Genomic DNA, 22,992 nt, shown 5'->3' on the forward strand with positions numbered 1-22,992 from the left:
ACATTACGCTGATCCTCACCGGAGCTAGAGATAAAAGCGGGGATGGACAGCGAAGCCTGATCCCATCCCTCTCCCCCGTAAGCGCAGCCATGCTCTCCAAGCTCAAGAGAACGTGCAGGCATATTATTGGGTCCTCGGACGAGGATATCCCTGTCATTTCGTCGCGGGACTGGGCCGAGAACCTTGCGCAAAATCCTACTCGTCGAGTACGTCACCGGCTTTGCTCTTCCGTTCCCTCTTCGCGCTCATCACTCTTCTCCGTAGGTGGTCGACTATGTGACGAGTCTCTTCCCGATCTTCAGCTGGATCACCCGCTACAGTACGCATTACGTTCGTTCTCCCCCCTTCTACTGTGGCGCTGAGTTCTCGCCCAACGCTGCCTTCGGAATCACCAGGCTCGTGTCTCTGTACGCCATCCGTTGGATTTGTGACCGCCTCTCCAAGCGCTACCCTACCAAAGGTCAGTCTTGCACCCTCGCGGCCCAACCGCCCGTTGAGACCTCTGCAGCACGATTCTTCTTCTTCATGTCCGTCTTCCGGAACGCGTTCGTCATCGTCGTTCTCACGATCGGATCCTGGCTGTTTACTCGCTACTGGAAGGGGTCTGACGGCGAGTACCCCATTAAGATCCTGCAGGACGTGCCGAGGGGCTTCAAGCACCTGGGCCAGCTGATTATCGACCCAGAGCTTGTGAAGGCGCTTGCCGGGTAGCTCCCCGTCACTACTATCATTCTCTTCTTGGAGCACATCTCCATTTCGAAGTGTGAGCACCGCTCGTATGCCGTACATGTCGCATGCGCTGATGATCTTGTTCCAACATTCGGTAGGGTGAACGGGTACAAGATCGATCCCAACCAGGAACTCATCGTCATCGGCGTGACCAACACCATCGGCACGCTCTTCGGCGCGTGCCCTGCTACAGGCTCCTTCTCGCGCTCCGCCCTGCAGTCCAAGTCCGGCGTGCGCTCGCCCGCGTCCGGCCTCTTCAGCGCCGTCGTCGTAATCGTCGCGCTCTACGGCCTCACCCCCGCGTTCTTCTGGATCCCGTCCGCCGCACTCTCCGCGGTGATCGTGCACGCCGTCGCGGACCTCGTCGCGTCCCCGCGTCCCCGCGGCAGGTGTACTCCTTCTGGTGCGTGTCCCCCGTCGAGCTCGTCATCTGTGTCGCGTCTGTACTCGTCACCGTGTTGGCGACGATCGAGGACGGGATCTACACGTCCGTCGCCGCGTCGCTCGCGCTGCTCCTCGTGCGCCTCGCGCGTCCGCGCGGGCACTTCTTCGGGCGCGTCACGCTGCACAACACGAACCAGTCCAGCTCGCGCGACGTGTACATCCCGCTGAGCCCGAACAAGTTCTTGATGAACGAACGTGTGAAGGTGTACTCGCCATCGCCCGGCGTGGTCGTGCATCGCTTCGAGGAGAGCTTCCTGTACCCGAACTCGTCGCTCGTGAACGACGCGATCGTGGACTTCGCGAAAGCGCACACGCGCCGCGGGCGCGACATGACTAGGGTCAAGTCTGGGGACCGCCCGTGGAACGACCCGGGCAAGAACAACGAGGTCGAGGACAACGCCGAGAAGCCGCTGCTGCGCGCCGTCGTGATGGCCTTTCTCGACAGCTTGCGAGGTCCGTATGTAAATGTAGCATAATAAATTTTATTCGCAAATATATTCGGGCGTGATCCATCGGCGGCGTGCACGACTCTTTCAGCGAGTGTTTTAAACATGTCAATGCACTGTAGTTTACATTGATTTCGTCGGTTGGGAACAGCTCAGATCACCGTTCAGAACACCTTGCCTGATGGCGTCCGAAACACCTATAAAAATAGCTATACAAGCTGTGGTACACATCGGGAGCAACTGTGTAGAACACCTAAACATGCACACATGAGGTGTTCTGCACAATTATTCTCAATACCGCCCAAAAATGTTCGGAACACCTCTTTCGGTCGTTCCGTCGTAACTGTGCCCAACACCTCTAAAAAATGTGGATCCTTCCCGCAGTGCCGCGGCGCTGCTCCGGCCAGCGTCCCTTGGACAGCAGCTTCTTCAGCCTCCTATCCAAAGTCCCTGATCACGCTTTCTATGTCTCTCGGGTGGCCAACAAACACGTTCGCAAAAGGAGGGACTTCAGATTAGACGTCAGACGTCATCAACAAAGTACGGACACAACTGTAAGAGTTCGAGTATAACCATTTCCCCGCCTTCGCACATTCACCTCCGCATGTGTGCCCGCCCCGCCACCACACCGCTGTGAACTTCCCGAGGAAATCGTTCGGCAACGTCCTAGGAGTACGACGTCCTCGAATGGCATGAATCGCACCCGTGACACAAAACTGGTCGCCGAAGTAACGCATGGTGAGCGGGCAGTGCGGCGTACCCATCCCTGGACACGACGCCGACGGGTCTTCGCTCCGAGCCCACGAAGTGTGATCGGCGTGCACGGAGAACCCGTGATCCTCGTACTTCTTGACGAGCTCATGGCCGACGAATGGAAAAGTCGCGCCACTCACACCGTCTTCGAGGAGCAGGACAGTCGTGGTGAGTGCGCATAGTTCGTCCGTGAGGAGGGGGTAGGCGATGCAGAAGTTCGTGGGAGTGATGTAGTTCATCACGGCGGTGTTCCAGAAGCTCGCGATGGGGAGAAGTGGAGAGTTTGATTCGCTCTGGATCACGTTGACGCGACGTCCATCTGCGCGCGACATACGTGCGACGGAGCGAATATCGCCGTAGGCGGTGTAGTCCGGGTCGCCAAGAAACTCGACGGTGTATTGCTCAACGTTGACGAGGTATGCGATAACGTGCCAAACGAAGTCACGCGGGATATAGACGTCGAGGTCACAAGCCTTCCAAGGGTGGCGGAACAGAATGGCAAGCGCTGCAGACCCGCATATGACGGAGCAGCAAGTCTCCAGCTCGTCGAGGAAATGGTGCGGATTCTCGACGTAGTGGCGGAGGAAACCGACGAGCTTCCTGTGAAGATATGTGGAGATATACTCGTCGGCTACCGCTCCGGTGGCTCGCATGCGCAAGAGGGTTTCGACGTGCAGGTGGTCGAACACGGTCTCAATCATGCCTCCGACCAGGGAGGTGAAGATTCAATGGAACATCCGAGTACCGGGCCCTGGAGAGCGCGAGAAGTGTGGTCATGGTCGGGGACTTCGGGGCTGAGGGAGCGATATCCGGAGTGTCGAGGAGAGCGACTGGGAGATGCCGGAAAGGAGTGGCGGGCTGAGAGAGTACCAAAGAAGGCGACGGAGAGAGCGTCGATGGGAGCAGTGAGGACGCCTCGAGCGTCGGCTACACCGTCAGATGTGGACAAATGGTGGGAGGTAGTGGAGTCGCGGATGACGCGGAGAGCACAAGGAGCAATAAAGATGCTATAAAGCGCGATGTTAACGGTGGTCTCCGGCAAGAGTATCTGGGGACGAAGGGCTTACGGTACGAGGTGTGTTTAGTACTCCAACGCCTCACGCGCCGACTGAACCGTCAGAAGTGGACGGACGTGATTCAGGCATCGACGCTATGTACCCCCAGCGCTGGTCGTTATTTTACTGACATTTTTCACGCAGCCTTTTGGGATTTGAAGCGGACGCGCCCGCGTCTAAAGCTCACCCTGCGCTGGGTGCCAGGGCACACGGACATCCCCGGAAACGAGGCGGCCGACGCGGCGGCCAAGGATGCTGCTCACAAGCACTCCTCTGACACTCGACAACTCCCGAAGTCGCTCCGCAAGCCACTCCCGCTCAGTGCCACGCGGGCTCGTCAAGACTTCAAGGCTGAGCTCGAGCGTCGGGCGGGTGTGCGGTGGCGCACGTCCGTGCGCGGCGTGCGCATGGCTTCCGGGAGTGAGCCGTCCTTCCCAGGTTTCTTGATCGCCGCTATGATGGCAGTCACCCAAGCAGCGGGCGCGTCGCCCGAGTCAATGCACGCCTGGAACAGTGAGCGTAGGTTCTCGGAGTCGAGAGCGAGCACATCGTCATATCCTATGCCATCATCTCCTCGCGCTGAGCCCTTGCAGTGTGTCCGAATGTGCGCCTTGACGTCGTCTATTTCCTCGACCGTGAAAGCGCGCGAGAAGCATAGGTTTGCGCTCGTGTCCTTCGTGCGAGGCGGGAGAGACTGCGCAAATGCGCGGTTCACAGCGTGGGTCATTGGGTCAAACACAGACGGGAGGACATGTGGCGGGTTCATGCGGACTTCGAAGACGTCCTTGAGGTCGTCTGCAGCCACCGGCACCGTACGATGCTTGTCGCGTATTAGCGCCTGGAAGGCCGTCCAGAACGCGCCGTCTGACGGCGCATTAAGGAGCTTATCGACGTTCTGCTTCCGTTTTGCGAGTGAAATATTGGAGTGCGACATGGATGGGCACAGAAGCTTACCTGATACTCGATCCACTGTTCTTTCAGGCGTAGCGGGACAAGGACTTCGCTCTTGCCGTGAACATATAGCCAAAAGGCATAGCGTCTGCGTTGGGCCTTCGATGGTGCAAGAACGAACCCATGATAGCATGGGTTCATGAGTTCCCTTAAGAGGTATTAGTGGAAACGCGACGAGAGTCCCAAGATATGCGAATACATACCTTAATTCTGAAGAATGCGCTTCATCTACAAGCGTCCAGAATGCCTCACAAAACCGAGCCACACGGGAAGGACAGCACAAGAATTCCCCCACTGTGAGGAATGCACTTAGACCTAGTACGCGTGCCGCCAGAAAGTACGAGAGTGAGTGGATGGCGAATGTCATATAATAGAAGGGGGACAACACGGTCTCTCACCAGACATAAACATCAATTCCTCACTGGTGTAGATTCCGACGCCTCCCACACGTTTCCGGATGACATTGATAGCCAGATTCTCAGATGTGAACCCATTCTTAGCCTCCCTCATAACCCAATCAGCCATCTGATTGAGAAACGCGTGGTTTTCTGAGAAGATGTCAGGGTGCCACACTGGAAGCGGGTCAGCCTGCGGCGTCCAATACGGCTGCAAAGAGCTGCGCTCAGTGAATGTGATGCATCTATAACAGGAGTAAGCATACTGCGTACAAGTTATCCGGAGACAGGAATGCGACAATGTAAGTGTTGAAGTCGAGTGCCAGGCCGACACGGAATTTGCGAATCTGGTGAAGCATAATCAGCTCCGTTCATACCTGGAGGATATCTTTGCTCACCGATGTCGATACCTTCTTGATTGTATTGTGCCATTGTTCCCGGGTATAGACTTGCGTGACAGTATGAGTGTGCAAACGCACCTACAGCAAGATCATCATGAGTGAGCGGAACACCAGACTGTTTAAGTTGAAGATATCAAAATACCTGCAGGCGCAATGTCCCCAGCTCCAAGACGACAGTTTGCGGTGTTGCATATGCACGATTAAGGTGCACACCAGCAAACGACGAGAGTGGTTGTGTCCCGATACGAGGCCAAACGTATTCTTGAGCACCCTTCGAGCCACGTTTGATCTGCGAGTCATGACCCAGCATGTACATGTTACCTAGAGCGGCACGGCCCAGCTGAACGCGAGTGTGCCTTAGAGCCATTGGCACCCTATCGAGCTCCTCTTGAGCGGCCTCCTGTTCAGAGTCGGTAGCATCTGCCCAGAGCCGGCGGAGGCGGAGGTAGAGGAGAAGTTTACCAGTGTCATCCTTGAGATGATCCAGCCAGCGAGAGATGGCGTATGCATTAGCAATAGCCTCGCGATACTCGGGCATAGAGAGAGCGGCAAATGAGAGCAGGATAGATGATAGACACGAAGAGCGGAGGAACGCCAGCAGTATTTGGAAAGTGAACAGACTCGAACGCGCCTGACGGACGCGACACGCTCACGTGCACCTTCTCCGGTGCTTCACCTCAGAAGTGGCACCGACATCTAAGCTGCTGTCTATCCCGCAATTCGGCTCTGTGAAGCACAGATTTTGGTATACAGAAGCTTGTATATGTATAGAATATACTCTGAGCTTGTGTGCTCTTAGTAATTTATGCCTGCCAAGTTATGGCAGAAAAACATCTACGTTCATGGTTTCAGCGCTTACTAGGATGAGCGCTCTCAGGCTCCTGCTCTCACCTCCATCTATGATCTTGCTTCCTCTTTGCTCACGGCTGCTTGACCTCGTTCCTCTGCAACTCACCACACACACCCTGGCCCAGCCATTCTCCGCTATATTGACATCTACCTCGCTCGCGCTCTCTGTGCTAGCACCACAACCGAAACCTTCGCCCACAAAGACCAAAGACCAGTCCTAATGAAGCTCAAGCTGTCTGACAAGCATTTCCGGGAGAAACCCGCGCGCCGTCGCAACATCGCCTGCATACGCTGTCCTCCCAGCTGCGAAGCGTACACTTATGCGGGCCGCGTCGCCGGAACAAGCAGGGTATGTACTGTACAGAACACCCCACTCGCTCGTGTGCTCACTGCATGCTGCTACGGCAGTCAAACGGTGTGCGCTGTTCTGGTCCAAAGTGCAAGCACCACCTTCGCCTTCTGCCACCTCGACTTGTGCCGCCCGAGTCCTCCCGCCTTGTGCCACCGACGCCTGCAGTCAAGATCGCCCTGCCTCCCGCCTGTCTTTCCGCTCGCCCCCCGGCCCCAAAGCTGCAGGTCACGACCACGACCACGGTTGTGGGCCGTGCCCCGTTCGGCGTCACCAATCAAGCTCATGGGGTCGAGTCTGCTCACGTCAGGTCCACCATAGCGCAGTTCGTGAGCTCGACAGGGAAGGCAGAGGCATGGGTGGGTGTCCACGTTCATGACGACACAAAACAAGGCCGGCTCTCCATTCCTCAAGTGGGCGCTCTTCGAGATCGCGATGTGCCTCCCATGACTACTACCCTGCTCCTGCTCTCCGCCCGCAACGTGTCCGGGGCCGTCGCGTCACGTTGTCGCTTTCGACACCGAGGTTCGCAAGACCGTCCTCGCATCATACTTCAAGGCCCTTGCGACGCTCGAGGCGAAGCAGGTCTCTGCTATCCCTTATGGGCCGTCCAGCGCGCTTCTCTCCGCAGTAAAGCGTAGAGACGCGTCTGTCTACGCACTCTTCGGCGGTCAAGGGACCAACGAGGTCTACTTCGACGAGCTCCAGACTCTCTACGACATCTACAAGCCCTACGTCTCACAATTCCTGACGAATGTTACCCGCGATATCTTGATTCCCCTCGTCGAGGAATCTGAGGAGGACACCTACTACACGCATGGCCTTGACGTAATTTCATGGCTGACAGGCGCATCACCGCGCCCCCCTGTCTCCTACCTCGCCACCATCCCCATCTCATTCCCTCTCATTGGCCTTACGCAGCTCACGCAGTATCTGGTCGTATGCCGAGTCACTCAGTCCACCCCTGGCGACCTCCTCTCTCGTCTCCAAGGGTCTACCGGTCACTCTCAGGGTCTCGTCTCGGCGCTCTGCATTGCGGCGTCGATGACCAGCGAGTCGTTCTTCGAGAACGCATTGAAGGCCCTCAAGTGGCTCTTCTACTCCGGCCTGCGCGGCCAGAAAGCGTTTCCTGTCCTTGCACTCGAGCCGACCATTGTGCAAGACTCAGTAGAGGGCAGCGAGGGCGCCCCCAGCCCTATGTTGTCCGTCACTGGCTTGCCTCTCAAGGACCTCAAGACACGCATGCGAAGACAAACAAGCACCTCCCCGACAACTCGCAGATCGGCGTGTCCCTGTACAATGGTCCCAAAGTGTTTGTGTCGTCACCAGCCCCTCGCGTGCGCTGTACGGTCTCGTCACCCACCTCCGGAAGGTCCGCGCACCCAGCGGGCTCGACCAGAGCAAGACTCCCTTCTCGCAACGCAAGCCGGTCTTTTCGGTGCGCTTCCTCGTGGTTGGCGTCCCCTATCACAGCAAGTACCTCGCAGATGTTGCGGATGAGGTCATGGATGGCCTCGAGGGCAAGGAGTTGTGGTCCAAGGAGGACCTCGCGATCCCTGTGTACCACACAGAGAACGGTATGTGCGCTTAATCAGTCATTTATAGGCTCATCTGACCGTGTATGTATTAGGCTCCGACCTCCGATCAGTCGATGGGTCTCTTACTCGGGCGCTCTGCGACCAGATCTTCACCCTTCCGATCCACTAGTCAAAGGCGACCGACTTCCCCGAGACCGCTACACATGCGGTCGACTTCGGTCCTGGTGGTTTGAGCGGAATCGGTCCTTTGACTTCGCGGAACCTCGAGGGCCGCTGTGTGCGCGTCGTCATTGTGGGCGACAGGTCTAAGGGTCCTGCGGAGCTCTACGACGCGCAGAACATCAAGACCGAGCAATGGTGGGCGAAGAAGTTCTCCCCGTCTGGTGAAGACCAGGTATGTCATGTCTTTGTCTTACCACAGATTTGTGCTGACAAGGATACACCGACGATATCATCCAGATCGACATGCCATTCTCTCGCCTGCTCGGCAAGCCCCCAATCATGGTCGCCCGTATGACGCCGACCACCGTGAAGGCAGGCTTCGTGAGCGCCGTCCTCGACGCGGGTTACCACGTTGAGCTTGCGGGCGGCGGACACTACAGGGCCGCCGCACTTCGCGAGAAGGTGGCGGAGATCCAGAGCAAGACACATGCGGGTGTCGGTATCACGCTGATCGCACTCTTCATCAACCCGCGCCAATTTGGCTTCCAGTTCCTGTTGTGGCAGGAGATGCACCGCGAGGGTCTCCCAATCGAGGGCTTCTGCGTTGCAGCAGCCGGTATCCCCAGCACGGAGAAGGCGGCTGAGATCATTGACGCGCTCCGCGCTGCTGGCATCAAGCACGTCTTGTTCAAGCCCGGCTCCGTCGACGGCATCTGCCAGGTCGTGAACATCGCGGCCGCCAACCCCGACTTCCCCATCATCATGCAGTGGACCGGTGGTCGTGCGGGAGGTCACCACTCGTGCGAGGACTTCCACCAGCCTATCCTCTCGACGTACGGCTCCATCCGCCAGCACTCGAACCTCCTGCTCGTCGGAGGCTCTGGCTTCGGCGGTGCCGATGATGTATGGCCGTACCTCACCGGTGACTGGTCTGTTGAGGCTTTCGGTGCTCAGCCGATGCCTTTCGACGGTTTCCTGTTCGCCAGCCGCGTCATGGTTGCGAAGGAGGCCCACACCAGCTCGTCTGTCAAGGACCTCATCGTCGCCGCGTCCGGCGTCGACGACTCGAAGTGGGAGGGCACCTACTCGAAGAAGACCGGTGGCATCCTCACCGTCCGCTCGGAGCTCGGCGAGCCCATCCGCGAGATCGCGACGCGTGCCGTCAAGCTCTGGAAGGAGTTCGACGATACCATCTTCAAGCTGCCCAAGGAGAAGCGCACGACGTGGCTCAACGAGCACCGTGCGGAGGTCATCGCGGAGCTCAACAAGGACTTCGCGAAGCCGTGGTTTGGGTGGAAGGACGACTCCGTTGTCGAGGACATCGCGGACATGACCTACGAGGAGGTCGTCCTGCGCATGGTGCGCTTGATGTACGTCGCGAACCAGGAGCGCTGGATCGACACGTCGCTCCGGAACCCGGAACCTCACCGGGGACTGGCTGCGCCATGTTGAGGAGTGCTTCGCTGGCATCAACGGCGGCCAGAAGCCGTCAATCCTTCAGTCTTACACGTCGCTCGACAGGCCCCAGGCGTTCATCGAGAAGTTCTTCAAGACGTACCCGGCCGCAACGGAGCAGCTCCTTGCGTCCGAGGACAAGGCCTACTTCCTTGCCATCCTGCAGCGCCCCAGTCAGAAACCCGCACCTTCATCCCCAAGCTCGATGCAAGCCTTGAGGTCTGGTTCAAGAAGGTATGTGGAATATGCCGGCCTTACAATTTTCTACATCGTGCTAACTTCGCTTTAACAGGACTCCCTCTGGGCTGCTGAGGACATCGACGCTGTCTTCGACCAGGACCCCCAGCGTGTGTGCATCCTCCAGGGCCCTGTTGCCGTGAAGCACGCGAAGGTCAAGGACGAGCCTATCAAGGAGATGCTCGGAAACATCACCTCGATCTTCATTGACAAGCTCGTCGACCGCTTCTACGCCGGCGACAAGTCGAAGATTCCGACAGCCGAGTACCTCGCTCCGGCACCTCGCGCTCTCCCCGCTGTGATTGCCTCCGCCGTCGCTGGCAACACCGCGACTTACGTCATGGGTCAGTCCACCCCGGAGACTTTGGTGCGGCTCGAGACCCTCGTGGGCCCCAAGCTCAGCTGGGCACGTGCGCTACTCACGTCCACGACCATCGTGCAGGGCACGGCGTACGTTGACAACCACATGCGTCGTCTCTTCGCTCCCCACTGGAGCAGAAGGTTGTTGTCGAGACTGAGGGATCCCGTCCGACCAAGATCTGTGTTCGGTAGCGCCCGCTCGTACGGCGAGCATGACCCGTCGTTCAAGGCGATCGAGGCCACTTTCAACGCTGCAACTTCGACAATCGACGTTACTATTTTCGAGGAGCGCCCGCGTCCCTCTCCACGTTGTCTACAAGCCCGCCATGGGCTACGTGCCCATTCACAAGGTCGCCGATGACTGCCACACGCGCATCAAGGCCTTCTACGGTGACGACGAGGTGCTCCCCGAGGTCGACCTCCGCAACAGAAATAGTGATTTTGACCTTAACCTCTACGCAGGACACGCCGTGGCTGACACGGCGCGTGCACACGATCTGTGAATCGTCGCAGTCGGGTGCAGGGGAGAAAAAGACGAGGAGCGCGCGGTGCGCATGGCGGCCTCCGAGGCGTAGTAGCGCGGCATAAAGAGAGGTGTTGGTGCCCATAGTGCCCATGAGGAAGGTAAGCCATATGTAGTACTCAACTCGGTGTAAGGGAGCTACAGTATATTACATCTCACAAGAGCAATACGATATATACAAGGACAGATGTACGGTGGAAGATATGTGTAGATATGGTACAGTGGTTGGGTATATACATGTTTCAGCTACAGACGACAAGGAGAGCAAGATATACAGCAAGACAGCGGCAAACGACGGATCACAAACAGCAAGACAACACAGACATGACGAAGAGGCCACAAGGAGGAACAGAATGAACACCCACCGTCTATATGCTTGCAGCAGTTAAGCTCCCTTTCAAAGGCCGCCGCAGTGTCTATCAGCGACGACACTACACAATTTGATAGAAAGAGCACTGACCTGCCCATGTCTCCTTCCAACAGGAAGGAACTTGGACGAAGGCGAGGAATGGCTCCAAGTGTGTTTAGCAGTAGAAAGCGAGGCGGACACCATGGCCCAGGCCTTCGACGCAGTGGGTGGGCCGACCGACGATTTGTAGAAGTGGAATAGCATCGCTAAAATGTCCGCAAATGTCGCCGCGGAATGCTCCAGGACCAATATAGTGGAAGACAGATGCCGGAGAGTTGGGTGTTGATGAGAAGGCCGTGAAGAGGCGCTCTCGCGACTGGCTAGCAGAAGACATCCCATTGCGGTGATGACGGGGAGATGGAGGACACGTAGGAATGGACAAGAGCGGCAGAGATAGTAGACAGCGCTGAGGGATGGGACGGTGCTCGCATCGCCACCTGTTGCATGGGAGACATGCAATTCCTGCAGGTGAGGCCATGCACGTCCTATACGTTGAAGATCGGCTTCGAGGGGGGGGAATGCAATGCCTCGGAAGTCGAGCACAACGATGCGCAGCTCGTGTTGCCGGAGAAGGGCATTTGCAAGTGGTAGCCAAGATGTGGGGCTCCACATCGGCGGGCGTACCGAAGTGTCGCCGTCCGGCGTCTCAGCATCCGTCATGTCGCCGGCGTCCGGGTGGGCCGTCTGCGAGTCGCCATCCGGGTACCCAGGGAGATTCACCGCGCAAAACCAGCGAGCGGTGAGACCGTAAAGCACTATATGTTGCAGAACAAAGTGCGCTGTCTCTAGAGATTCGATGGAGAGATGGGCACTGTTGCATAGCGCTGTCGTGGTGGCCTGTGTTGTGGGGATCCAAAGAAAGGCGGTACCTCCCGGGAATGACGACCAACAGGACACGAACATGTTGATATGCCCAGTGATAGAGCTGGTGCTCGCCGCGTAGCAAAGCTTTGGAACTCCTAGAGTGGGGTGCAGAATGAGCTTCACGTCCATATGTGCTTGCGACCTGCTTACCGTGTTCATATGCCCTGCCACTCCTCGTTGCCCTGAGGTGTGAGACCATTGACTTCTGTATGTTTTTGGAGATGTATGGCGCTGGTGTGCGCGCGCCCGTGCCGCCTGTACATAGGATGTACGTGTCTTCCATCGGCAGCCTTGCTTTACCGGAGAGAAGACCCAGAGCACCTCGCACCCAGTCATCACAGGAAGTGATCACGTTGTGCATGACGATCTCAACTACTCTGGTGTTGGGCCCACATAGGGTGTCGAAGGAGAGCGTGTCTCGGAAACCAGAGTCTGGGATGTAGTTGTCGTTCCATGAGAGTGCGAGCAGTGCTGGGAAGAGCACCGCATTTTCGTTGGGGGCAGGGATGAGGGATCCAACCAAGTGGAGAAAGTCGTTCGACGCCGAATATGATGATACGCTAAGAGTCTGCACAAGGGAAGCGTAGAAGAGGAAGTGATGGAAAGCCTGGTCTCTGGCTGCGCTCCCGGAGTACTTGGCATGCATATATCTATAGGGGCTTCCCTTGAGCTGATTGTATGCAACACAGCCAAAAAACCGCGCACCTTTGGATATCGGAGAAGTTCCAACCTCCCGAAGCCAAGTCTTCATATTCGTACACAAGTACATAGAGAAGGCGGCGGATATCGTGAAGGATCCGCCAAGAGACCCTCGATGTTTCCATGAAGAACAGCTTACTAGTAAGCATTAGAGATAGGAGGCCTGAGTAGACTGGCCTAGGCAGGTGGAAGGTCGGAAAATGGCTACAGTTGGGAACGATGAAGCTCAACACGCGTTCCCGAAGTTCATCCATAATCAGGGTGCGGATCGTGGCTGTCTCCTCAGCGCCGGAGACGTGAGTAATCCCTGTCTTCAGATCGAAGCCATATGAGATAGACGTGCCAGAGCTGGAGGCTGTGGAGGCTGACGAAAGGATGGAGGGGGTGACGGCGGCGGCGAGCGAAACGCGCAAAGCCCCTAGACGCCCATCCCAATCGTGTTGCGCCAGGGTTATGCCTCTCTCCATCGCGTGTTGTGCCCCAATCATGGTGCATTATTAGTGCAGGACGACAGCGACATTTTAAAATAATGCAATAAAATGTAACCGCCTCATTATGCTCTGCTGGTGGCAGTCTTTTCTATTAACAAAAAGATCGGATGTGAAGGAATCGAACTACGTATCGCACCAGCCAGATTGAACGCACACATGCTGCAATAACCGCTGCGTCATCTGCTTCTCTTAAGCATAGCAGGTACTACAGTACAATTGTAGTCTACTCGCGCTGGTTGTCTCCGAATTTGAGAATTTGCGTCTTCGCGCTGGTTGTCTCCGAGCTTGTGTCCCAGCTTCTACCCCCTCTATACATAGGATGGCCAACAATTCTCTACCTGCGCCTTTGGAAAACATCTATGCCTCTTATGAATGGCTTAGCGAGCATGTGGATACCGCACTTCACACTCGGCTCGGGAATACGGACCACTTGTCCGAAGCCAGGAACTTGTGCTCACGCCTTTCCGCTACGGTCGAGCAGGCGAGTCGCCAGTTACTGCAGATGTATTGATCATCTAACACATAGGGTGCAGCACATATCCATTGTTCCTCTGCGGGACATGGAAGCCATCAGGGGCAATCTACTAGCCATGCGAGATGCCCTACATCTGGCCGAACAACTCTGTATCGATTCCGTAGACAGCCAGCGATCCCGCTTGGAACGCATGATCCCAGTACTGGTGGGCGACCCTCAGTTCAAATTTCCCCAGAAGATCTGGCTTCTCTACGGTCAGGACGGACCACTCTTCGGCAAATCGCCGATCTCTACCACTGTCATCCCCGCACAATCCGTCGTAGGCTGCTCGAGTTCGGATTGTCTGAGCCAGGGCCTCCGGTATACACTGAAGAGGAACTTCCGGATGGAAGTCCCACTGGACATTATCGTGCGGGTGTCTCCAGCGACCTGTCCCAGATTTCCGACTCGGATCTCGATGCAGTCATCTTCTCTATCCACGAGCAATTCCCTACCTTCGGGCGGCGGATGATAGACGGTTACCTGTTGGTGCTGGGTCATCGGGCTCCAAGACGCCGCCTAGAAGACTCCTGTGCTCGTGTCATCGGACCGTCCACTGCTGCATTCGGACCGCGCCGTATCCAACGCCGTGAATATTCGGTTCCTGGACCTAATTCGCTATGACATCACGATGGCCAACATGGTGAGCATGATCAATTAAAGCTGTATGTACTTGCTCATGTTTGCGACCATGGGACTCATACGATGGAAAATTGTGATCCACGCGTTTGTCGACGGTTTCTCCCGGTTTCTTCTCGGGATCCTTGCTAGCAACAATAACCGTGCAACTACGGTTCTTCAGCTATTTGAAGACATAGCCCATCAGTTCGGATACCCCAGCCGTGTAAGGGGTGATCATGGCTCGGAGAACGTGCTTGTTGCGGCACAAATGGAGGAGATCCGAGGTGTAGGACGAGGATCCTACATCTGGGGCCGGTAAGTTCTATTAGCTGTGTTAGTGCACAGATTGGTCCTAAGTTGGTTTCGCTCCGGTCAACCAGCAGCGTACATAACATTCGCATCGAGCGACTGTGGGTAGACGTCACCGCAGGCTTTGGCAACAAGTGGAAAGAGCTTTTTCGCGAGTTAGAAGCTTTGCATGGTCTTGACGTGGACAACGATGCACATATATGGCTTCTACAACGCCTGTTCCTAGTCGCTATCAATGTGGACGCCTCCAACTGGGCCGCGACATGGAATCAACACGTTGTTGCCCGTCGCGGAGGGCGACACATGTCCCCGATGCAAATGTATTCTCATGGGCTCGCCGAACATGGCCAACGCGGCATCTACCCTCCACAAGACTCTCTACCCACTGGAAGCTCCCCCTATGCGGACTACGCCGACTACGGCATCGACTGGGATGCACTTGATCGTCCGGTGATACGCAGGCACCATGATCAGCACAACCTGCATGATACAACAAACCCCTTCCTAACCGACAACCCCTCCGGTCTCTCACACGTAGAGGTGCCAGATCCTCGCTGCCCTTTCTCACCTGAGCAGGTTGCTCTGTTGGACACCCGTCTTCAAATCCTCCCCTGCTTTGGTAGAAAAAATATGCGGACATGCGTGGAGCTTTGGATTGCTGCTTTACAGATAGCTCAAAATATCATGTAGTCTGTGGATATAACCTATATCAGGGTACCTTCGTGCTTCAGAAAAACATCGGAAACTTCGTGAACACCCCACGACACTGTATCGTAAAGTGAAGGCACCGAGATTATAGGCACCGATCCTGCCCAACGTAAACGGTCCAAGCCGCCCGCGCGGCGTGAGCCTGCTTCCGTTCCATACAGTATTTACCTGTACTAATGTCCTCGCGGTAATCCTCCTCAATGAGCCTCAGCGAATCCGACTCGACCTGAACTCTGTCCGCACCGGTAGTTTAGGACGAGTTTTTGAGTATGTCGCTCACAGCCCGCATCTCAACCCAGCTCTGGACATCCGCTTGTGTCATGCGCCCCGTAGTGAGTTGCACCAGAGTTCCAGTATATTGATTTTCTTGATCAGGCAGTCGGCACTGTCAGCTAGTAAGAGGCCCTGAAGAGACGGCCACAGGCGTAACCTATGTACGGCGTCGAATATGAACACCATTGTTGGAACTGTATCAGAACTTGCAGTCCAGCTCCCAATAGACACTTGAGCTTGCAATTCCAAGGGTAGATCTGAAGTTTTGTATTGAAGCCAGAGTGAAAGTACAACGCTGAAGGAGGTGCGCTAACTTAAAGCCGAGAGGCGCCGAACCGGGGCGCGATCCCGAAATTGAAGTACGAACCCGAAATCATCACCTAGATTGGAACTCCGAATGTATTGAAGCGGAAACAGCGGTGTGGACCGCTTTTCTGAACTCGATAAAACTTTTGTCCGCGGGTGCCCCTCATAGGTGGCAGCATAGAGTACATACGCGCAACAGGTTGTCCAAAAATTATTGCATTTGCAGTCAAATATCGCTGCCGTCCTCGCGTAACCTGAGCGACGCAAAAACTGTGTCTATTACGAGCAACTAGTAGCTGTTCTACATATCGTAACCCCTGCAGCTCGGGCGGGCAGTCGCCTAGCCATAGACCGTTCGCGAGGGCGTGCCGAGGGAGATGCTTGGCACGCAACGGTCCAATACATTCACTACACACCGACAACACACGGATACCGCCTACGATCCTGACCCCACCTTCATACAGTACCGGGCCAGACAAAGGACGCACGCATTCAGCCTCATCGTGCCGCACAGCTCGTGTAACAAGCTCCCCGGGGCGTGTAAGACAGTGGAGAGGTAAGTGATTTTCTGCATGTTCAGACATATTCCGGACGAGGCTGAGCCGAGCACATACCGCACAAGGACGCTCATACACATTCGCAGCAGACGTAGCCCGACACCAAGCCCGAACGAAGGAGGCTTGTTGGGCAGGTGTTGGCGGTGTCGGCGGAAACGAAGACGAGATGACCGTGTGGTCCTTCTCTGAGCGCTCGCGGTGTATCACAGTGTGGGTACGATTTGACTCACCGCGTAAAGGCAGGCGAAACAGCGCGACTAGGCGAGCGCACAGACCTGAGCATTGATGAGATTCGATCATGTCGGTAAACTCGACGCCTGCGCGCGCAGAGCGTCCTACCTTTAACCCATGGGCGCGGGCTGCGAGCACGAGAGAACGGTGGGATGATGATCGGGCCAACGTAGATAACACCACGACGACTGCGACAAGATGTTTGTCGCCAGCACAGGCGCTGACGGCGTCAGCGCGCGACGAGTAACGTTCGAATCGAGGGTTGAGCTCACACTGCGGGATGAGGCCCGCAACCGCAGGAAGCGCAATGAAAGCTTGACGACTCATACGCGGAGGTTGCGACGCTGCGGGAGGATGAGACACGTCATGAAGAGAGAAGTGTTAAATAGACTTACTAGACCCTCCGACCAAACGACTACGCAACAGCGCCATGATAACTGTGACCTCGAGACAACGACGGGCTACGATCGGAGAGGCGTGAGGATGATTCGATAGCACGAGGACGAGGGAGACTCACGTAGTCGCCACGAAGTCGATGATAGTAGAAAACGCCAATGTCGTTACGCGCGGTAGGTCTGTCGGACTTTTCCTGTGCGCATCGCGAGGGCGCTTCCCTCAAGATTGCCTCGAAAAACCCTCGGATCAGCCTCGCGTAGCCTCGCGATGCCTCTTGAGGGCGATGCGAGGCTTACCCGAGGGAAAAGTCGCCTCTTGAGGCCTCGCGAGGCATCCTGATGATTTGGCCCGCCGCGCGAGGCGCTTAGGGAAACGTCCGACATCTAACAGCGATACGTAATGATTACTAGAGGGTGCATACGAAGTGATTGAGGGGGCTTACCGCGAAAGCCACGTAGTGGTAGCTGAGAGGGGAGGAGGAGGAAGACGAGGAGACGACGGCATGCGCGATAGCCACAAAACCAATAGAGCCAAATAAAGGGGAAACTCGCGCTTGGTACGGGTAAACACGGGTGCATCAAAAAGTCACGTGCCGGAGGACCTTTTCACAAGAATTTGAAAGCCGATTCCTGGTGGAATCGGAACATATTTAGGGGGCGAACATATATTCCTTGGATAACCAGAAACTAATGTTGACGAGAGAAAACATGCGGAGTAGTTCGCTACATGGCACGGGGACGGCGGAGCTTGTCGAAGTAAACATGCCTAAGTGCCACATGCAGGGGAATGCGCCCCGCCGGATCAACCATGAGTAAGTTAAGGAGGAGATCCACTAGCTCCACGTCGTGAACCCGAGCCTAGAAGTAGTTCGCTTCAGCGTCTAACAATTTTGAAGAGAAATGTTGTGCGTACTGTGATATGTTCCGCCTCGAGGACGCGCTGCATGGCGAACGTATACTTAGCAGCGTTGTATGCAGCGCCTGCAGGGGGGAAGATAACGGAGGCGGCGAGAGCGGTGTGAAATGTGCCGGGCACCTGTTGCTCGACGGCGACGGCGAAGCCCAGTGGGAAACGGTCGAGTACCCGCTCAATGATAGCGAGGTGTTCGCGATCGCTTGCGACCTCTGCGTGGAAGAGATTCCCTAACAGATAAAGCTCCGCAATGACACATCCTACGGCGTATGTATCCACGCCGTAAGACCATGGTAGCCCTGCGTAAATATGTTGAGCTCAGCTCGTAACGGTACCACATACAGACTTACCGAGGATTAATTCGGGAGGTCGGTACATGGGCGCACAGTTGAGTCCTTTCATCCGTGAAGCTTGTTTGAACGTGACAACCCCACCCAAATCGATGATGCAGATAGCGGTGGACGCTAGAATTCTCTGAACAAATTGTGAGCAAATTTTGTCGTAAGGACTATAAGTGCATACCTTGGGGTGGAAGACACCGGCCCCATCCATTTGGCGTAGGGCAACGGTATCAGCCCGCCGAAGCGCGATGTTGTCCGGCTTGATGTCGGTGTGTATCAGACCCAAGGAGTGTAGGTCTAAAGAGGAGGTTAGATGACGTCGACCGGATGGATAAGTCGACTTACACGCTACACCGCGCATGATTTGGTTAGCTATTTCGCATAGATGGGCAGGAGGGAGCGGCACGAGACCTGCTCCTCCTTTGATGATGTCGCAGATGGTGAGGTCGCATAGCTCGAACACCGTGCAGCTGAACCCCTGGTCGACGCCGCTTCCCAGAACCTTCGCAAAGAGCCTGAACGACGGGTTACTCATAAGCGCGACAACTTATCGTACGCCACTTACGATATGTTAGGACTACACCCGCGTAGCAAAAGTTTGTAGACTCGCTCCTCGTGACGTACCCCGAGGTGGAGCCAGTCGAGTTTGTGTAGAACTTTGACGGCGACGGCCGTGTTAGTTACAACGTGTCGCGCTCGTACCACAGTGCCGAAGGAACCGCGGCCGATCTGGCGTTGTACACAATCTAGATAACGAGTTAGAGGGGAAAGCGGTGAGGCATGATTGAGACGTACATGTTCCGAGCAGCAGATCTCCCTCAGTGGGCACATATGCGCTGTGAAGATGTGAGCCGTACTATCAACATCGCCATGAATATCTATCATACCTCGCCCACAACTCATGCGGCTCGATGAGTGAGAGTATCCGTGCGCGAGAGGCAAGATCCACGGGACGTGCCGCCGCGTCTGCGTACGCCGCCGCATCTTCGTACGCCGCCGCGTGTGCGTAAGCCGCTGCGTTCGCCGACTCTGCCGTTTCTGCGCATCCTGTCGTCTCTGCACTGTGTGTCGCGTTTGCACTGCGCGTCGCGTCTGCACTGCGCGTCGCGTCTGCACTGCGCGTCGCGTCTGCGCTTTCCGTTGTTGCTAGCGCGCCACCATGGGCGGCCCCGGACCCTGTAAACATAACGCTAAGAAAGTAAACACAAAGGTTAAATCCCGGGATGACTACTCACTGGCTGCGGGTAAAGTAGCTGGGGTTGCGTACATGGCGATGGTAAAGTTCGGCGCGGAGGTAGGGGTAGAAGTAAGCCGGAGCCTGAAAACTCACCGCGGAAGACTGTCTCTTCTTATGCTCGGGCTGATACCTAAGCGTCTAGCTTCCAAGCGCATACTCTTCTTGCGCGTGCGTTGACACGAAGCCACAGAATACGCACGAAGCTAGCTGCAGTAAGCCGAGAGATCTAGAGCGGGGGAGCTGAACGTTGAACTATGTTGATGTTGGCATGGCGGTTACCAGCAGGTAGGAGGTGCGGGAGCCGTCGATCGGAGCCTGAACCATGGGGGCACGATTTAATCTCAGACTCCACGAACCGGGACGCTGATGAAGTGTACAAGGCGCCCGATCGATACCACCTATCATCGTTGCTCAACGGCGTGGTTGCTGATCTCGCGCATGTCCCACAGCGTTCGCCGTGCCGCGCTTGGCGTTGCCAGAGACCCATGGGACGATGCGCCCAGGCTGATTATCCCGCAGTTCAACGCTGTCCCGGTCAGTCGCGCCGCAACCCCACCGCGGCCGGCGATTCGCTTAACTGACATTTCTTTCTAGCTCACAAAAGACCCGCTGCGCCCGCCGTGCATCGAAAACGCCCGCGAGGGGGTGGTGCGCCTCGAAAAGGGCGACTTTGTCGTCTTACAGCTCCAGTTCCGCGTTGGCGACGACAAGACAATCGCCAAGGACTGGCAGGCCCTCGACACCCTCGAGTCTACCGCGCTCCCTTGGTCGCCATGGGACGGGGTGCTCGCGCCTGCCTCCCTCGATCGTGCTCTGCCCACCGTCGAGTCCGCCCCCGCGATCAGCTTCGGCCCCATGGGCGGTCGTTCGCTGCGCGCGCCGTTCGATCATGACGCCATTCACCGGTACTTTGCTGACTTTATCGAGCACGGTCAGGATGCGTGCATGCGCAGCCGCCTGTGCGCGGGGCATGCGGACTTGGCAGACAAAATCAACGACTCCGTGTTAACAATGGGGGATAAGTTGCTCAAGAGAATCGCTGATGACGGCGGCATGCATTTGTTATTGGAGCGCCTGCGTGAATGCGGCAGGCACGATATTGTAGCGAAATTCCAATAGAGATACATGCGTAAGGATCACACCATACGCACGCGAAATACATGCATCTGACGACGGCGGGACGATTTCTAGCGGCGTTACCCAGCTGGAGAGAAGAGACAGAGAGCATGCGAGGGTAAGGGGTGAAGAGACGGCCGCCGCTGCTTTCAGATGTCGCCGGGCTAGCACCGGCCCTGCTCATTCGAGTCATACCCCCGCTACCTCTGGCCGTGGGTCTTCATAGCGTCCCCAGTATTGTTATAAAGCGCAAGCCTCATATGAATATATCATCCCTCTCTCATCAATGACTAGACTTCTGGGCCTGGTTTGATGATATCTTGATCACGCCGGATGTCATATGTTGTGTAGTTGACGCGCAGAACCTTGTCGCGATAGATGCGATCGTTCTGCGCTTCAATGTGGTCGAGCTGCGCATCGGTGAACGCGCCAGGTTCTCCACCTTCCCCGGGCGGCAAGTCAAGGAGTCTACCAAGGAGGTGTGCGCGGAGGAGAGGAATACAATTCTGTGCGGGAACGTCAGAAGCAAGACAAGGCACAACATGTGCGACTTACATCCGCGGCCGGATCATTGCGATTCCTGGAGATCCAGTTGCGCATGCCAAGCGCCAGGCGCGAGGTGTTCGAGATGGCATAGTGATCGAGAGGGTTGGTTGGTGGGAGTGGCGGATCTGGGCGACCATCTGCATCGTGTCCACCAGGCTCTGGATGTGGCAATGTGCCAGACGGAGGGGCCATACGAGCAAGGCGGTCTTGCCTCAGACGTTCGCGGCGCGGGACATAGTCGTCAAGCTGCCGAATCGCGCGCATGAGTGCCGGGCGGCGTAGATGCTTGGCGATCTGAAGCTCGTAGCCAATTTTATTTGTGTGCGCATAGAACCTCTTGACGCGACGATGTTCAAGTTTGCCCCGCATAATTGTTAGCGTATGAAACCGGCGAACGCTTGCTGCACGTACTACTTGTGTGCTCCCGGTGTCACTCGGGCTGGTCATCTCTATCGCATCTGGGTAATCCGGGACGCCGTGGAACTTGAAGGTGTTGAGTACGTTGTAGTGCACTGTGCGGCGTTCGCGCACTTCCGGCGGCACATTGCGACCGCGCTTCTCCTTACGGTGCACGCGCGCGTCGACTTCCCTAGGGAGCTCGTGCGTCTCCCATCGCTCGCAGGTCGTCGCCGAGAAGTGCCGCATCGTATCCGTCATATGTGTCGTTGCGGCACGGGGGATCTTGATCGTGACAGCGGTGTGTAACCTCAGCTTGGCGAGGGCATGCCAATTTGCGAGCTCGAAGAGCAGGTCGGCGATGGTCTGGTCATCCCGTAGTGGCATGAGCCCTTCAAACGCAGGTATCATGGCCTAAAGATGCAGGTTAGTGCGCGCAAATAAAAGAGAGCAAGAACAACTGGCCATCAAGAAGTCCTCGCAGTCCAGAGCTGCGAGCTGCTTGCGCGAGCTCACCTCCTTCCCAAACCGGCGGATCTTGTCTTGGCCATAAGTTGGCATCGCACGCATCCTACGAAGGCCCGCATCAGCATTGTCAACATGGAAATCAACTACGTTTGCACCCTCGGTTAAACTCTTGCGCCACATCGTCGCCTTGGGCAGCCGTAAACCGCGAGGTCGTACCAGTTCTCTCGCATGCGCCAGGCTAGAGAAACAGGCAGGGGGCATACTCTTGCCGTATACGGTTACCGGGCAGGCTCAGCTCGTCAAAGGACCCCTGGCATTTCGCCCAAACCCCTGATCCAAAGCGTCGAAAAATCGCCATGCCCGTTCGGCCTAAATCGGTCGGATTACCCGAGACACCCGCGCCATTTTGAGAGCTTTGTCCGGGTGGCGGATGGGGCATTCGGATTCGCGCGGAGTGCCCGGGGCGGGAGGATTAGGCCTCCGGAGAACATGAAGATGCCGGCATTCTCGCCGTCTTCCCGCGACAGGCCGTATGCAGCCTGCGGGGGCCCAAAATCAACGTATACGAGCACGATCCCTGAAAATCCTACCATAAGCCGTTTCACCGGCCCGGACGAAGCTTGGGTCCCGGAGGGGGTGTGTGGCTGCGGATGCCTGTTTGTCGTGTGCACAATAAACAGCACAGCGAGGCGGCGGTAATTATATCGTCTGCGGCCGCGATGGCAAGCGAGCCCGTTTAGAATGGCTATTTGTACGTCAATCAGTCATCTCGAGGCGCCGGGAGAAAAGCATCGCCTGCTGTGATTTTGTGGAATCGGTCGAAGCGCGGGAACTCGATGCTGCATAGCGCGGGGTGTCAGATCCAGAGAACTGTGAACTTGTGAAAGCCTTGCGTACGTCAAGACGACCACGGCAGCGACGGAGTCGTCGGATGCATCAAGGAGAGCGGGG

The 22,992-nt window shown here is 56.4% G+C and overlaps 9 protein-coding genes across 9 annotated transcripts; 4 read left to right on the forward strand and 5 right to left on the reverse strand.

Annotated features, from left to right (window-relative positions):
* Positions 1 to 89: 89 nt before the first annotated feature.
* On the forward strand, positions 90 to 1,649 carry TRAVEDRAFT_54530 (uncharacterized protein; the record flags this gene model as incomplete). Its single annotated transcript, XM_008047451.1, has 5 exons — positions 90 to 206; positions 265 to 460; positions 509 to 707; positions 828 to 1,065; positions 1,119 to 1,649. The coding sequence occupies 5 exons, from the start codon at positions 90 to 92 to the stop codon at positions 1,647 to 1,649; spliced, it is 1,281 nt and encodes a 426-aa protein (XP_008045642.1).
* A 485-nt stretch (positions 1,650 to 2,134) lies between these two features.
* On the reverse strand, positions 2,135 to 3,073 carry TRAVEDRAFT_54531 (uncharacterized protein; the record flags this gene model as incomplete). The annotated part of the gene is made up of 1 exon (XM_008047452.1): positions 2,135 to 3,073. One exon carries the CDS (start codon positions 3,071 to 3,073, stop codon positions 2,135 to 2,137), a length of 939 nt encoding a protein of 312 aa, XP_008045643.1.
* A 691-nt stretch (positions 3,074 to 3,764) lies between these two features.
* On the reverse strand, positions 3,765 to 5,712 carry TRAVEDRAFT_25065 (uncharacterized protein; the record flags this gene model as incomplete). Its single annotated transcript, XM_008047421.1, has 7 exons — positions 3,765 to 4,322; positions 4,382 to 4,466; positions 4,582 to 4,693; positions 4,777 to 5,018; positions 5,047 to 5,120; positions 5,172 to 5,252; positions 5,317 to 5,712. The coding sequence occupies 7 exons, from the start codon at positions 5,710 to 5,712 to the stop codon at positions 3,765 to 3,767; spliced, it is 1,548 nt and encodes a 515-aa protein (XP_008045612.1).
* A 704-nt stretch (positions 5,713 to 6,416) lies between these two features.
* TRAVEDRAFT_41081 (uncharacterized protein) lies at positions 6,417 to 10,627 on the forward strand (the record flags this gene model as incomplete). Its single annotated transcript, XM_008047427.1, is given in 9 exon segments — positions 6,417 to 6,785; positions 6,958 to 7,574; positions 7,684 to 7,949; positions 8,003 to 8,019; positions 8,080 to 8,304; positions 8,370 to 9,442; positions 9,462 to 9,765; positions 9,820 to 10,265; positions 10,411 to 10,627. The coding sequence occupies 9 exon segments, from the start codon at positions 6,417 to 6,419 to the stop codon at positions 10,625 to 10,627; spliced, it is 3,534 nt and encodes a 1,177-aa protein (XP_008045618.1).
* A 3,886-nt stretch (positions 10,628 to 14,513) lies between these two features.
* Positions 14,514 to 15,244, forward strand: TRAVEDRAFT_137344 (uncharacterized protein; the record flags this gene model as incomplete). Its single annotated transcript, XM_008047453.1, has 2 exons — positions 14,514 to 14,560; positions 14,626 to 15,244. The coding sequence occupies 2 exons, from the start codon at positions 14,514 to 14,516 to the stop codon at positions 15,242 to 15,244; spliced, it is 666 nt and encodes a 221-aa protein (XP_008045644.1).
* A 758-nt stretch (positions 15,245 to 16,002) lies between these two features.
* TRAVEDRAFT_79973 (uncharacterized protein) lies at positions 16,003 to 16,311 on the reverse strand (the record flags this gene model as incomplete). Its single annotated transcript, XM_008047454.1, has 1 exon — positions 16,003 to 16,311. A coding segment is annotated over one exon (309 nt), but the record flags the coding sequence as incomplete, so codon positions are not given.
* A 1,436-nt stretch (positions 16,312 to 17,747) lies between these two features.
* Positions 17,748 to 19,547, reverse strand: TRAVEDRAFT_54534 (kinase-like protein; the record flags this gene model as incomplete). Its single annotated transcript, XM_008047455.1, has 9 exons — positions 17,748 to 17,882; positions 17,938 to 18,236; positions 18,288 to 18,411; positions 18,460 to 18,575; positions 18,624 to 18,793; positions 18,844 to 19,024; positions 19,074 to 19,114; positions 19,166 to 19,454; positions 19,514 to 19,547. 9 exons carry the CDS (start codon positions 19,545 to 19,547, stop codon positions 17,748 to 17,750), a joined length of 1,389 nt encoding a protein of 462 aa, XP_008045646.1.
* Positions 19,548 to 19,953: 406 nt separating this feature from the next.
* Positions 19,954 to 20,634, forward strand: TRAVEDRAFT_54535 (uncharacterized protein; the record flags this gene model as incomplete). The annotated part of the gene is made up of 2 exons (XM_008047456.1): positions 19,954 to 20,049; positions 20,110 to 20,634. 2 exons carry the CDS (start codon positions 19,954 to 19,956, stop codon positions 20,632 to 20,634), a joined length of 621 nt encoding a protein of 206 aa, XP_008045647.1.
* Positions 20,635 to 20,921: 287 nt separating this feature from the next.
* TRAVEDRAFT_54536 (uncharacterized protein) lies at positions 20,922 to 22,134 on the reverse strand (the record flags this gene model as incomplete). Its single annotated transcript, XM_008047457.1, has 4 exons — positions 20,922 to 21,137; positions 21,187 to 21,423; positions 21,589 to 21,987; positions 22,090 to 22,134. 4 exons carry the CDS (start codon positions 22,132 to 22,134, stop codon positions 20,922 to 20,924), a joined length of 897 nt encoding a protein of 298 aa, XP_008045648.1.
* Positions 22,135 to 22,992: the final 858 nt, after the last annotated feature.

This window comes from Trametes versicolor (genome assembly GCF_000271585.1).
Source record: "Trametes versicolor FP-101664 SS1 unplaced genomic scaffold TRAVEscaffold_19, whole genome shotgun sequence".
NCBI classification, from domain to species: Eukaryota; Fungi; Basidiomycota; class Agaricomycetes; order Polyporales; family Polyporaceae; genus Trametes; species Trametes versicolor.